This window comes from Paroedura picta, chromosome 3 (genome assembly GCF_049243985.1).
Source record: "Paroedura picta isolate Pp20150507F chromosome 3, Ppicta_v3.0, whole genome shotgun sequence".
Taxonomy (NCBI): domain Eukaryota; kingdom Metazoa; phylum Chordata; class Lepidosauria; order Squamata; family Gekkonidae; genus Paroedura; species Paroedura picta.
This window is the reverse complement of record NC_135371.1, coordinates 145,832,391-145,845,506: the sequence shown is the minus strand read 5'-3', so window position 1 is coordinate 145,845,506 and position 13,116 is coordinate 145,832,391. Positions and strand designations below refer to the sequence as shown.

General features: G+C 42.7%; 1 protein-coding gene and 1 non-coding gene across 3 annotated transcripts in view; both read left to right on the top strand.

The window, feature by feature from the left end:
* The window catches only part of C3H17orf58 (chromosome 3 C17orf58 homolog), a 42,417-nt gene that overhangs the window by 15,059 nt on the left and 14,242 nt on the right, over positions 1-13,116 (top strand). The window contains exon 1 of one of the 2 annotated variants that reach the window (XM_077328417.1): positions 6,566-11,474. The exons of the other annotated variant lie outside the window; for it this stretch is intronic. Within the exon in view, the coding sequence (XP_077184532.1) occupies positions 11,411-11,474 (64 nt within the window). The 5' untranslated portion in view covers positions 6,566-11,410. Of the gene's footprint in view, positions 1-6,565; positions 11,475-13,116 lie in introns of those variants that run through there. 2 annotated transcript variants of the gene reach the window in all.
* TRNAR-CCG (transfer RNA arginine (anticodon CCG)) lies at positions 3,249-3,321 on the top strand. Its single transcript has one exon. It is a non-coding gene; the product is annotated as a tRNA-Arg (tRNA).

Below are 13,116 nucleotides of genomic sequence, written 5' to 3'. Positions count from 1 at the left end.
AGCCTGGTCTCGACCAGGGTCAGAGCATTCTCTGTCCTGGCCCCTACCTGGTGGAACGAGCTCCCAGAGGAGATCAGGGCCCTGACGGAGCTTAAACAGTTCCGCAGGGCCTGCAAAAAGGAGCTCCTCCACCAGGCATTTGGCCGAGACCAGACGTAATCAATCAGCGACCAAGGGCCCCTGCTCCCCCCCACCTCAGAATCCTATCAATAAGCCCTGGACCTGTTTGTATTACTATATTATTTACTGTTATACTGTGTTGCTATTTGGTTACAATTATTAGTTATCAGTTATACATGTTCTACAGACTGTTTTATGTATTGTTCTCTGTTATAATGTAAACCGCCCTGAGCCTCCGGGGAGGGCGGTATAGAAGTATGATAAATAAAATAAAATAAATAAATAAATAAATATTCAAACACCATAGTATGTTATGCAGTCATGTCTGATTCAGAAACCCATTCTATGCATGGAGAAGAAACAGAAGGAGCAAAATTATCAGGTGTAATCTGAAGTAGGTTTTTCAATGTTTATTCTCAGTCACAGTTGTTCATGTATACCTAGGAAAATTCATTTACAAATATTCAACCATTCACCTCCTCCCACTTTCTACAAACAAGCCCAATAGATATACCTTGTTCAATTCAGTAGTTAGTGAAAGATCCCTTAAACATTCTCGTCCCTCCCAAATCTTTAAGATTGTCAAGTGGAAAAGTTATCACTTACTACAGCTTGCATCTAGGTGAGATCTTTCAATTTTAATAGGAATACCCAAGGAAATATCCCCAGGTGGTATATATATTAATCTGAGCAAGGTGCAATGACATATTAAGATTTCCTAAATCACAACATGCACCCAGAAGTAGGCATTCAACAAGATAGTGACCATCTCCTAATAAGGGTCTTTCCCATACAATATTTTACATTAATTTTTTCTATAGGCATTAACCTTCCCACTACAAAATGTAATTTGTGAAACTGTCCCTATCAGAGCTGTTTAAAGAGTGCAGACACCTGTCTCCAGCAGGCAGGCAGCAGTGTTCCTTCTAAGCTGTGAGTGTGAGAAGCCTCTAACACAGGAAGTCCTGCTGGAGTCACACAGATTCTTGTACTGCCCATTGCCCATTTTAAGATTAGAGCAGTTTTATTCTGCTCAGTAGGGATGGCGAATTAGTGGGAACATGGGGCAGTAGTGCTTGCTGGCTCAGCTGAAACAACTGACTGGTGAGGAGAATGTAAAGAAGTCTGCTATTGGCTGAAGTGCTGCCTACGTACCCCTGGTCTGTCATTTCCTGAATTCTGCATGTTTCTGATCAGAGCTAGGTGAATCAACTAGCTAGTCTGGATCCAGTCAGCATCTTATTGATAGTGATGAGAGTTCCAAATAAGAATAGCTAATCTGTTTTCAGCTGGGCAAAAGCAGTTAGTATTTCCTGAGAGAGATAAAAGAGCAAGCCACAAATATACACATTGTAGTGCATTATGTATAAAATTTTGTTGAAGACCACTAGCATACAGTATAAAAATAATTCAACAATGCTATCCCAATTGTCTTTAGATTTTCCCTCAGAAATATACTAACTAGTGTACATACCTGATTTCACATTGAAATGGTCCCTTCTCCATTTTATTATTAGTTGTGATGTGAATATAGATGTCCCATGCTAACCTGATCTAATTAGATCTCAGGAACTAAGCAGTGTTGGCTCTGGTTAGATTTAGATGAGTGACCACCAAGGGTTGATATGCAGAGGCAGGCAATAGCAACCACCTCGGTTCATCTTTTGCCTTGAAAACCCTACAAGTTTTGCCATAAGTGGAATTGTACAGCACTTCCAACCTACCTATGGGTGTGAAGGATTATCTTCCTATCTAGTGGCATGATAAGCCTGGACTAAGTTCAGCTCCATGCCTCCTCTGGGAAACTGAGACATCTATGTGCCCTTTAATCAGGTCCTAGCCACTTCTGAGTAGCATTAAGTCTTATCCAAAGTTTCTTAAATAATGTCTGAATGAACCAGAGTCCAGTAGCACCTGTGTGAGCTTTCGAGTGCAAGCACTCTTCGTCAGACTATAATCTCTTTTATTTATTTATTTATTTATTTAGATTTATATACCGCCCTCCCCGAAGGCTCAGGGCGGTTTACATTAAAACTAATCAACGATACATGAAACAGTCTTCGTTAAAACATACAGTAATTAATAACAGTGGTTGTAACCATATAACAGAATAATGTAACAGTATAACAGTATAATAAAATAATATAACGATGGAACGGTGGAACTTTACATGACCTTTACTCAAGGAGCCATTAAAGAGCGGAATTCCAGTCATAAAGGCACTTCCATATACAGAGCCTCTTCGTATGGTACTGTCATGGTGCCCTTAGAAGTTTTACAAAGTATGGCTATGTAAACCGCAGGGGTGGGAGAAAACCCTCTGCAGTTCCTAGCACACTTACTTAGAATATGCTCCATTACATTTTATAGGATTCATTCTGGCTACACGACGCTTTGGAGGAAGGCTGCTGGGTTGTGAAGTGTCACAGAATGGTCGAATAAAACAAGTTTGCTTCCAGACAGACGTGGTTATGCGCAGTCTGGTAAAACTCACTTGCAAAAAGCCCCTCACTTTAAAATTACAGCCACAGAAACGCTAAATAGGATTTAAAAGTCACTTCTGGAAAACAAATTCAAGTGGGCAGCCATGTTGGTCTGAAGCAACAGAACAAATGTAGAGTCCAGGGGCACCTTTAAGGCCCACACATTTTTATTCAAGGCATTCTTCCGGAAAACAGTTTAAGAGCCGGCAATAAAACAGCAAGGCCGCTGGATTTTTAAAACTCAATGGGAGCCGGGGGGGAGGTGGGCTCTGACCGCGTGAGTTGACGGGAGCAGGTCACGTGAGGCTATGACGTCTATGCCGAACTCCCCCCCCCCCCCCCATGCTCCCGCTGCGCCGCAAGAATCAAGAGGTTAGCTTGACTCGCGCACTTGGGGCCGCGCATTTAATGGAGGCCTTAGAAAGTAGCCGGCCTTGAGTCCGCTTCAGATGGAGCGCAGTGGTTTGAAGAGACGAGGAGGCGGTTGCTGTTAGAGCGGGCGGCGAACCGTGCGCAAGGGGCGGGGTGTGTTTTGATAGGATCTGAAGGAGGATTTGGGAGGAAAAAGGCTAACGTGAGGTAGGCGGGACCACGAATCGTCGGGCGGGGTCCTTAGAGTGCGGCGCTCACCGCTTTTTGCCGGGTGACCCAGTGGCCTAATGGATAAGGCATCAGCCTCCGGAGCTGGGGATTGTGGGTTCGAGTCCCATCTGGGTCGTTCGTTATTATTTTGCAGCAAGGCTAAAATTCGCAGAGCACGTTTTGGCCTGCGTGGAAGCTCGCTGAGCCCGGCTTTCTGACGAGGTTTTAAATTCTTTATACAGAAGAAGATCTTGGCTGCATATATGACAGGATAGAAAATGTAGCGTGGACGCGCATGTGTAAGCAAACACTGCAGGCGCACGATTCAAGGCAGTTCCTTAGTGAGGGGCAATTCGCCACTGGGAATTATATGTGTTCAGGGTGGGATGTTGTAGCCCCCCCCCCCCCCGTGAATGCTGGACGGTTCTACGGTGCAGCTGCTGAGACTTCACTGCATAACACAGGAGTCAAAACAAAAAGCATTTCTTCTTGTACAATTACCTCTTTCATAAGAGACTCGGGCAACATTGTCGGAAGGATCTCTAAAGGATCTTGCCATTATAGCTCCTTGCCTATAAAGTCCACATTCAATTCTAAATGGACTGTTCTTGATTTAAAAATAAGTCGTTTTCACCCGGACTGGAGTGCTAATGGGTAAAGTTTGCCAACTGGTGGCAGAGAAAATAAATGTGCTCCTGGCAAGGGGAGATTCATTTTCTGCGGTTGGTTCACTACATTTGCGGGAGAGCTAAGCGGGGAGGAATTCTACCTGCTTAACGTTACCCTTTTTCCCTGAGCATATAGCAATGTCCTCTAGCTAGGGATGCCAACATCCAGGTGATGGCTGGAGATCTCCTGGAGTTATTGCTGATCCCCAGGTGACAGAGATCAGTTCCCTTAGAGAAAATGGCTTCTTTGGAAGGTGGACTGAAGTCTCTCTCCTCCCCAGCGCCACCCTCCTGAGGCACCACCCTTCCCAAATATTCCCAAATATTCTACATGACAGTGCTTTTTCAAAAAATGTTTTGAAATGTTCACCTATTCAGGTCTGACATTGGCTTTATCTGCCTACTCTCTGCTCAGAACATGTCTTGCATCCCTGCGTTTTGCCATTTTCACTAGTTTCAGTTATTTTTGGTCTAGCTTAACTCCGCTCTGCTTGTTTTTGTTTAAGCTTGCAGTTTATTAGTTCCACTCAGTCACTAAGGTTGCAAAGTGTCCTGGGTGGGAGGAAAGGCCAGCTTGGTACATTGGCTAAGAGTGATGACCTCTAATCTGGAAAATTGGGTTTTATTCCCAATTGCAGCCAGATGGGTTGCCTTGGGTCAGTCACAGTCCCTTTCAGAGCTCTCTCAGCCTCACCTTTCTTACATAGTGTATGTTGCAGAGTACAAAAATACCAACTCTTCTTTAACAGATGACTTAGTTGTTGTTACTATTAAGTAGCACAGCCAACTTATGGCAACTCCACAGGGCTTTCAAGGAGAGACACATTCAGAGGTGGCTTGCCAATTGCCATTGTCTACTTCCTTGACACAGCTGTAGTGTTCCTTGGAAGTCTCCCATCCAAAAGCAAAGCAAAGCCAACCCTCCTTCATTCCTAACAAGCTCAGGCTACCCTAGGGCAGGGGTAGTCAACCTGTGGTCCTCCAGATGTCCATGGACTACAATTCCCATGAGTCCCTGCCAGCAAACACTCATGGGAATTGTAGTCCATGGACATCTGGAGGACCACAGGTTGACTACCCCTGTCCTAGGCTATCCAGATGTTCCCTGTTTATTTCATTCAAATTTATTTAAATAACAGGATGTTCTTCTTCTGGCCACTTTGCAATTCTGTGTATTTTTGTCATACTGTTGTGTCGGAGCCTAGGATGCAAAAGGTCATGGAGCATGTGCAGCTGGTAAGCTTATAGCTACATGAACCCTTCCCTCAGTTCTGTCCTGCAGAGAGAAAGAGGAAGAGAAGGTCAGGACTTTAAACTGTAATTTATTTGCAGGTATATAATGGGCCAAATAACAAGAGAAGAAATTCTATTTAGAATTTCCTTATAGCGGTCACTTTAAGAAAGGGTTTTTGTAATTTAATATATGGTTAAAAACCCTTTCCCCTAGCTGAGTTCTTTTGGCCTGCAGAGAGAGAGAGAAAGAGAGAGAGAAGGCCTTGATTTAAACTGTGGGGCTTTTTGCACGGCTTCAAAATCGCACAATGGTTGCTAATTGGAAACGCTATTGATTTGCCTTAACGCACGACGTCGTAGACAATCTGCAACACTCCTGAAACCGATCAGCAAAAAGCGCTTCGTTGTAGCGCTTTCAGGGGAATCCCAAAAAGTGGATTCACCCTCCGGAAAGCGCTACACTCTTGCAAACAATCTGTAACACTAGCGATAAAGACCTGTGCGTTAACATTGTTGCGGTTTCTTCAAAGTCCCTCCTCCTGAGCCTGTCCTCCAAACTTCCGGTGAAGCGATCGCCATTTTTTTTTCTCCGAGCGAGCGGGGATAAACACACCAGCGAGCCTCTTTCAGTTTAGAGGCTTCCCTGGCTTCAGTCCCTCCCCTTCAGTCACTAAGCACACACATTTAACACAGTCATTCAGCCGAAAATCGGCCCGTGAGAGGGGGGGGGAGGGGGGATTTTTTTTTTCCACTCCGAGGCAGCGTAGCCACGATCAAATGACAGCTCAAACAGAGGCTTCCCCGGCTTCAGTCCCTCCCCTTCAGTCACTAAGCACACACATTTAACACAGTCATTCAGCCGAAAATCGGCCCGTGAGAGGGGAGGAGGGGGGATTTTTTTCTTTTCACTCGAGGCAGCGTGCCAACGATCATACGATCAAACGACAGCTCAAACACATTAGGCAGCTGGATGGGTCTCTCCGTTGCAACGAATCTACACAGATTCGTTACAATGGGTGTGTTTTTTTTTTTTTTTAAAAACCTTTCTTAAAGGGAAAGGGGCTGTTTGGGAGCATGCTAACGGCTGCCCATTGGCTGCTTGACGGCCAGGGGCAGGACGAGCTCGGCAATAGCGCTTCCTTTCTAGCGATTTCTGCCGAGACCGGAAGCCTGTGGGAAACGCTACAAAACGCAACTGGATACCACTACAAAGGCAGGTGTGCATAACGACGAATTCCACTATTTTAAATGGCGATTTTTCATTCAGTGACCAATTTGCAACAAAGATCCCGGTGCGTAAAGCCCGTGTATATTTGCATCCTCAATAATAATGGTAAGCTCGATATGTTTATAAAACTTTTTTATTGTCTTACTTTAATTAACACAGAATATTTAACCCGAGTCCCATTTTTTGGCATCCCAATATCCCCTTTTTCTACCAAGGAAATATGGTCAGCCTAATTATAACATCATAATATTATAAAAAAAGGAGGGGAGGCGGAGCCATGGCACTTGGATAGCTCGATTACTTCGAGCTCCTGTTCCACTGAGGGTCAATCACTGCTGTGATTGACAGAATCGGGTTTTGGGTACGCTAACCCAACCATAAATCTTCTCAGGAATTCCTTGTGAATCTCTGGGGCCTCTCTGTTCCGCAGGGAAATTAATCTCCCACTGGAACGTAAGCTCAGTGTGCACAGGGTCCAGCAAGCGCCGTCCGCCATCTTAAAATCTTTTTTCCTTTTCTTCTTTTTTCAACTCTGCAATCTACAAAGCTTATTTTAATCTTCCAAGATAATTGGACACCTCCCAGCAAGACCTTCAACTCACCACAACTCCGGAGCGAAAACATCGGGCAGACATCAGATCGAGCCTACAAACAGTGAGTGGGGTTTCCCTCGGCACCTTCTTCCCTGGAATGAACTCTCGGCGTGGAGAGTTGCTCTCGCTAATCCAAACAAGCCAGAGTGACAGGATTTATTACCACTGAGGGGGTGAAGCAGCCAAATTCCAAGATATTGAGTCATTAATCAACGCAGAGATGCAAGTGCTTTTCCGCTTCTCCGTCTCTACTCTTCCCCCCGTTTCTGGCTCTGCTTGATGCCACCTCATCATGAGGCAGGCTAATTTTCTTTTCTAAGCGAAGAAGGACTTAAATCAACTTAAACTAATAAGTATTATATCTGTTTTTGGTCTTCGAAGATAAGAGAGATTAGAGCCGTGGAATCTCGCGAGAACTAAGCTCTAGAAACATTCCTTTAATTCAAAACAGACTGTTGCTTTCGTTAGGACTCTGTAGGACCTCTACTGGCTATCTGCAAAATTGCAAATATATTTTGGAAACAACATATGCATAATTGATTAACAAAATTCCAAACCTGGAACATGTTTTCGTTTAAAAAATTTGCATATCTTCTAGATAAACAAACACAAGACCTGAAAGAATCTCTAAATGGTTCACTTAAAAATATGCTCATGGAGTTTAAAGGCATTAAGGAAGAAGTCTCTAACAGGAATGATGAACCAATGGTAGTGGCTGATGATTGCTTTAAACAAGATGGAAAATTACCAGCAGAAGAGGAATCTGAAATTATGGAGATGGAAAAGGGGATGTCAGAGTCTTGCAGCTCAGATAAGGACACCCTACCTGAGAAGATATATAGCCACTCCAAAGCAACAATACACAAGAAAGACATATGGATCTGCGGTGAAAGCAATCGATTGAAAGGAGCTTCATGGAAAAACATCTGTACTGATATTGGAGTCCAGGAGGTACAACTGCTTCAAGATTTATCGATGTATACTTCGAGGGAAAGACTACAACTGTACTTTCCCAGCCAAAGACCAATAGGACAGAACATTAGTCAACGGGAGCTACAAGACGTAATAAGCCTCGAAATGAGACCTCCTTAAGAAGCTTGGGGAATGGAAATGCAACACAGTGGTCGAAATTCCTTTCCTCTTTTACCTCCTGTATGCAGCCATATAGGCAATATAACTAGTTAAGAAGTTAATCTGGGGTCTAAGATCTTTTAAGTAAGCTGAATCTGTATTATTAAACCTAATTTCGCACTGCCTACTAGCTCAAAATCAAAGCATAACTAAAAGGAGACACCTAATGGAATGGGCTTATATTATAGTGTGGGGTTCTAGATTTCCTATGATAGCTGAATTTGAATTATCTAGCATATCTCTGTAGTGACTTTCAGCCTAAACTTAATGCATAACTAAAAGAAGGTTTTTAACTGAGGAGGTGTAAATATAACTAACGAAAAATCTATTCTATTAATTAATGAAGACTCCATTTTATTATTTCTGGTATTAACAATGTATACCTATACATATTTGTTTCTCTTCTTTCTGTACAATTAAGCAGGCTTATTCTTTTTTTTCCTTTTTCCCTTTTTCTAGTGAAAATGTGGAGGGCTCTAGGACTACGTTAAGTATAAACTGTTTATGATTGTTAAAACTATCAGAAACTATGCAAACAAATGTTGAAATGATGGTAACAAGGTAGACTTCTCTTTTTAAATGTGGTGCAAACGTGAAAAAGTCTATAAAAAGTCTATAAGCTTTGGGTAAAAGTCCATAATATTGTAGCCAGTTTATAATCTTAAATGGAGAGAAGAGGGTTTTTAAGATTGAAACAGGGAACCAAAATGTTTTTCCACAGTGCTTCCTAACCCACATACAGAGCTTCTTCTTCCATGCGACGACGGCAGAAAAACTAGAATTGGCCAAGAAATGGAAAACGTAAGAACTACCCTCGACAGAAGACTGGGTGAATAAACTAGCTGATCTTACCAAGATAGTCAAACTGACACTAAGAGGTCTTTCAAGAACAATGGGGCCCTTACCTAAACTATTTACAAAAGGGATTAAAAATGGGGAACCAAGTGTATCAAATGAAGAGTATAGCTCTCCTTCTCTGTATTAACAATGTAGACTGCATGTATCTTACTGTCTTCAATTCTTCAATTCTGGAAAATAAAATAAAAACTTTCTATAAAAAAAAAAATAATATTATAAAAAAAGGTAGGTTGGTTGCCGCCATTTCTATGGTCCTCTCCTACTCCTTAGTTGCCAACTATAAAAATGGCTGGCAATTGTAGAACTGGATACTCATTTCAATTTATTTAATACAGCACTTTTACCAGACTAGTTGATTAACATGTAAAATAGAAAAATACAAACAGTCTCTATAAATAAATAAAATAAAGGATTCTTACAATTCAAAATTTTAAAATTTGAATCTGTAGACTGCCACCTTCCCAGAGTAGCAGGTCAACATATTCCTGTTCTTGTATTTGTAGATGTTGTGGTGCTACTGTCTATAAGACCGGTGGGCTTGAGCAGAGCCCTAGCTTGCTTGGCAAAGTATAGTGAGAGAGAGGTTCTAACAGTCCCAGAACAAGGACCTGGCTTTTAGCTGGAAAAAGGTTAGAGCAACTGAAGTCCTTAAAATATCTGGGAGTAACCGTAAAGACGTCTGGCTCAAGATATGAGTACTGTGTAGACGGCTGTTGAATCTAGAGGAGAGATCAGCGTACAACATAGAAGTGGATACACTACTTCAGTAATTATGAAGCACTCTAAGTGTATTTTGTCAGTGAGGGAAACTTTTTTTTGCATATCAATAATGTTTTTGCATATGCAATAATGCAATATCATTGTAAAAATAGTGGCTGTATGTCTTTGACAGTGACAGAGCCTCTTTTTTATGTGCATTGATGTTATAACTTCATAAGATTGTAAAAACACGCACACACTGGGATCTGTAGGGGGAGAGATTGAAGAAACGCTACAAATGCATCACATTGAACCTACCCACAAAAAAGGAAATTAAGATACAGGTTGAATAGGTGTGGGGCAAGGACATATCCTTGACAGACTCTTCATCTTCATCTTGCAGGCCCTGCAGAACTGTAATAGCTCTGTCAGGGTCCTTAGCTCTTCTGGGAGCTTATTCCATGAGGTTGGGATAGGACCGAGAAGACCCTGGCCCTAGTTGAGACCTGGCACACCTCCCACAAACTACTAGAGAATTAAAACCCGCAGAGCAAAGAGCTCTGCAGGTGGCATAAGAAGATAAGCCTTAGATATGTGGGACAGACCACAGATGGCCTTAAAGGTGAAAATCAAAACCTTGAACTTCACCCGTAATGCAATTAGCAACCAATGCAGCTGCCTCAGCACTGGCTGGATATGGGCCCTCCAAGATGACCTAATGAGGACCATAGCAAACACTGGCAGGGGCTCATAGGAATTGTAGTCCATGGACATCTGGAGGGCCGCAGTTTGACTACCCCTGGCATAAGTCCCACAATTTCAGTGATGAATGTTGTGTTTTTGCCCATCCAAAGCATATTTCCATCTCTTTTTTGACTATATTCTTTTCCTGCAGTCTATTACTCTTCTGACAGCAATAAATCCTCTTTTCACTTGCAGTTTCTTGTAAAACCTCTTGGAGAGCTCCACAGAGACGTCCATCAGAGAGAGATGTATCCCTATAGCAATTTCTTCCAGCTTTGTTCACTCATTTCTTCCTCTTTCAGTCAAAATTTTCTCCCACTTTCCTATGATTTCCAGTATCTCTTTCCCCAACTTTCCTTTTCCTGTGATTAAGTTTGTCTTTCTTTTTATTTCTATAAAAGTTATTTATCATTATTCTGCTTCTGTAGCAATATACCTTCTGTTAATTCCTCTCATCAGAAAGGGTCATTCGTGATAAAAGTATGCAAATATTCACCAAGTACCCTTTAGTGGGGGTGGGGATCTCCTCAGATTTATTGGTTTGTGGGGGTATAAAGTGCTGTCAAGCCATAATTGACTTATGACAACCTCCAGCAAGGGGCTTTTGAAGCATGTGAACAGCTGAGGTGGCTTGCCATTGCCTTAGTCTGCTCTCCTTTCCAAGTACTGACCCTGCTGATCTTCTGAGATCTGAAGAGATTGGGCTATACCCACCTGTAGTCACTGCTGCATGGCGAGAAAGCTTATTAATCTCACCCAGGCAGTTCTAGAAATCTATGAGACTCACCCTACATACAGTAAGATAAGCATCAGTTTTTACATTGTTAGAGCCTTGTTGCTGGTGGGTGGAGTGGGGGAGCTGAACAGAGGTGATGTTCCTTTCTTAGAAATGGAGAGCTGGGCAACTGGGGACTCGAGCAACTCAGTCTTGCTCCAGTGGCTTGGCCAGTGACTGATTCCCGTTTCCCCTAAGGATGCCTCTCATTAGCATGGACAGGGGGAAGGGCCAGAGAGAGAGAGAGAGAGAGAGAGACTTGTTCTTTTTTAGTGTGGAAACAAGTTTCCTTCCCAATGGCATCTAGAGCTTTCTGGCTCCTGTGCCTCATCGTGGGCTCATACGTCAGCTTGGGGACAGGTAAGGTGTTCCTGTTGTTGCAGACTTTGGCCTTCGCTGATTGCATTGATTGAGCTGCTGAGATCACTTTAATCCAAGGTTCTGAGAGAGAACCTTTTTGCCTGCCTGCCTGACAGACTGGATTTATGGAAGGGGGTGCACTTCACAGTGATTGATAACATCTTCAAGCTGCTGTTATTTCCTTGCTATTCTAATTTCTTCATTCTGCTTCCCCCTCCCCACAAACCCGCTTGCCCAATTTGTTTTCTGTGCCATATGTCTGGCATGTGGCTTTTCTGTTTCCCCAGCTGTAAGAGGGCTGTTTCAGATACATGCTCAAAGCAGGCACCTGCTGGAAATGCAACAGAGACAAAGCAAATATGCATTGCCATGTTTGAAGCTGGCACAAAACCAGTGTGGCACAGTGGTTAGAGTTTAGGCTCTGGGTTGTTCTGGTTTGCAGGCTTCTCATGTTGTCTCAGCCTAATATACCTTGTAGTGTTATTGGAGGGTTAAAACAGGGAAGACAGTTTCGTGTTCTCTGTCCTGAGCTGTTTGGAGAAAGGTTGGGATAAAATTGTGCTAGATTGTTAAAACAGATAGCTAGATAGCCAGAGGATAAACAGTGCCTCCTTTATTAATATGAATATAAAGGATCAGGGAGCCATTACATGGAGTGTATGTTAGAAATGATGCAGAGCCAGAATGAATGAGGGCTGGAAGCTGAACATTGTGGGGAAAACCAAAGATATCATGGACCAGGATTGTATACAATTGGATGTTGTGTGAGCTTTGGGGGTAGGTTGATGGGGGATGCTGGCCATGTTTTCACATTCATGCAAAATTGTGAATGTGATCCACCCAAGCTCCAGGGATAAAGGAAGCAAAAATCCCCTCCCCAGAAATAAAACAAAAGCTTGTGAAGGAGCTACTCAGTGCACAGCAATCTGTCTAACACTTGTGCTTGGACTTCCAAGTCCACATGGAGAATTTTAAATGCTACATGACAAAAAATGCATTCCTATACAGAGTTCTGGCTCTCTAAACTCATTGAGTTAACTTAGAAGGGTCTAAATCTGTACAAGACTGCCCTGACATTTTGTTTCTTCATGAGGATTTTTCTTTTTTTGGGGGGGGGGGGATTGACTGATTGAAAATTGTCACCTTTCCTAAAAGTATTTACTTAGAAGTATACCATTTAACCCAGTTGATAATATTCCCAAATTAGTGTGTTTCTGATTTCAACAGTAGGCACCTCTCAGATCAGCTCTAAGCAGAGTTAGAATTTCTAAGCCAATTAACTTCAGTGCACTTAGAAAGGTGCCAACTCTGCTGGGAATGGTTTCCAAATAACTTTCATGAAGCCATGATTTTACATCTGCCCAGAGCTTCTCCTTCCACACCTAATGTTTTCTCTTCTATGCTTTTTGCTTTATGTTTACTTAGAAAAAATATTTTTATCTATCCTTTGAGTTTTAAAATGTTCAAAGTTTAGGGACATCTGCAGGAAATGTTCCTAAATGCCGCAGAGTTCACATTCTCAAGGGCAGTTTCATTTGGCTGGAGACGCTAGCCTTCAGGTGGGGCCTGGGTATGTCCCAGAATTGCAGACTAAAGAAATCAGTCCCCCTGGAGAAAATGGATTCTATGGCATCGCTCCCCA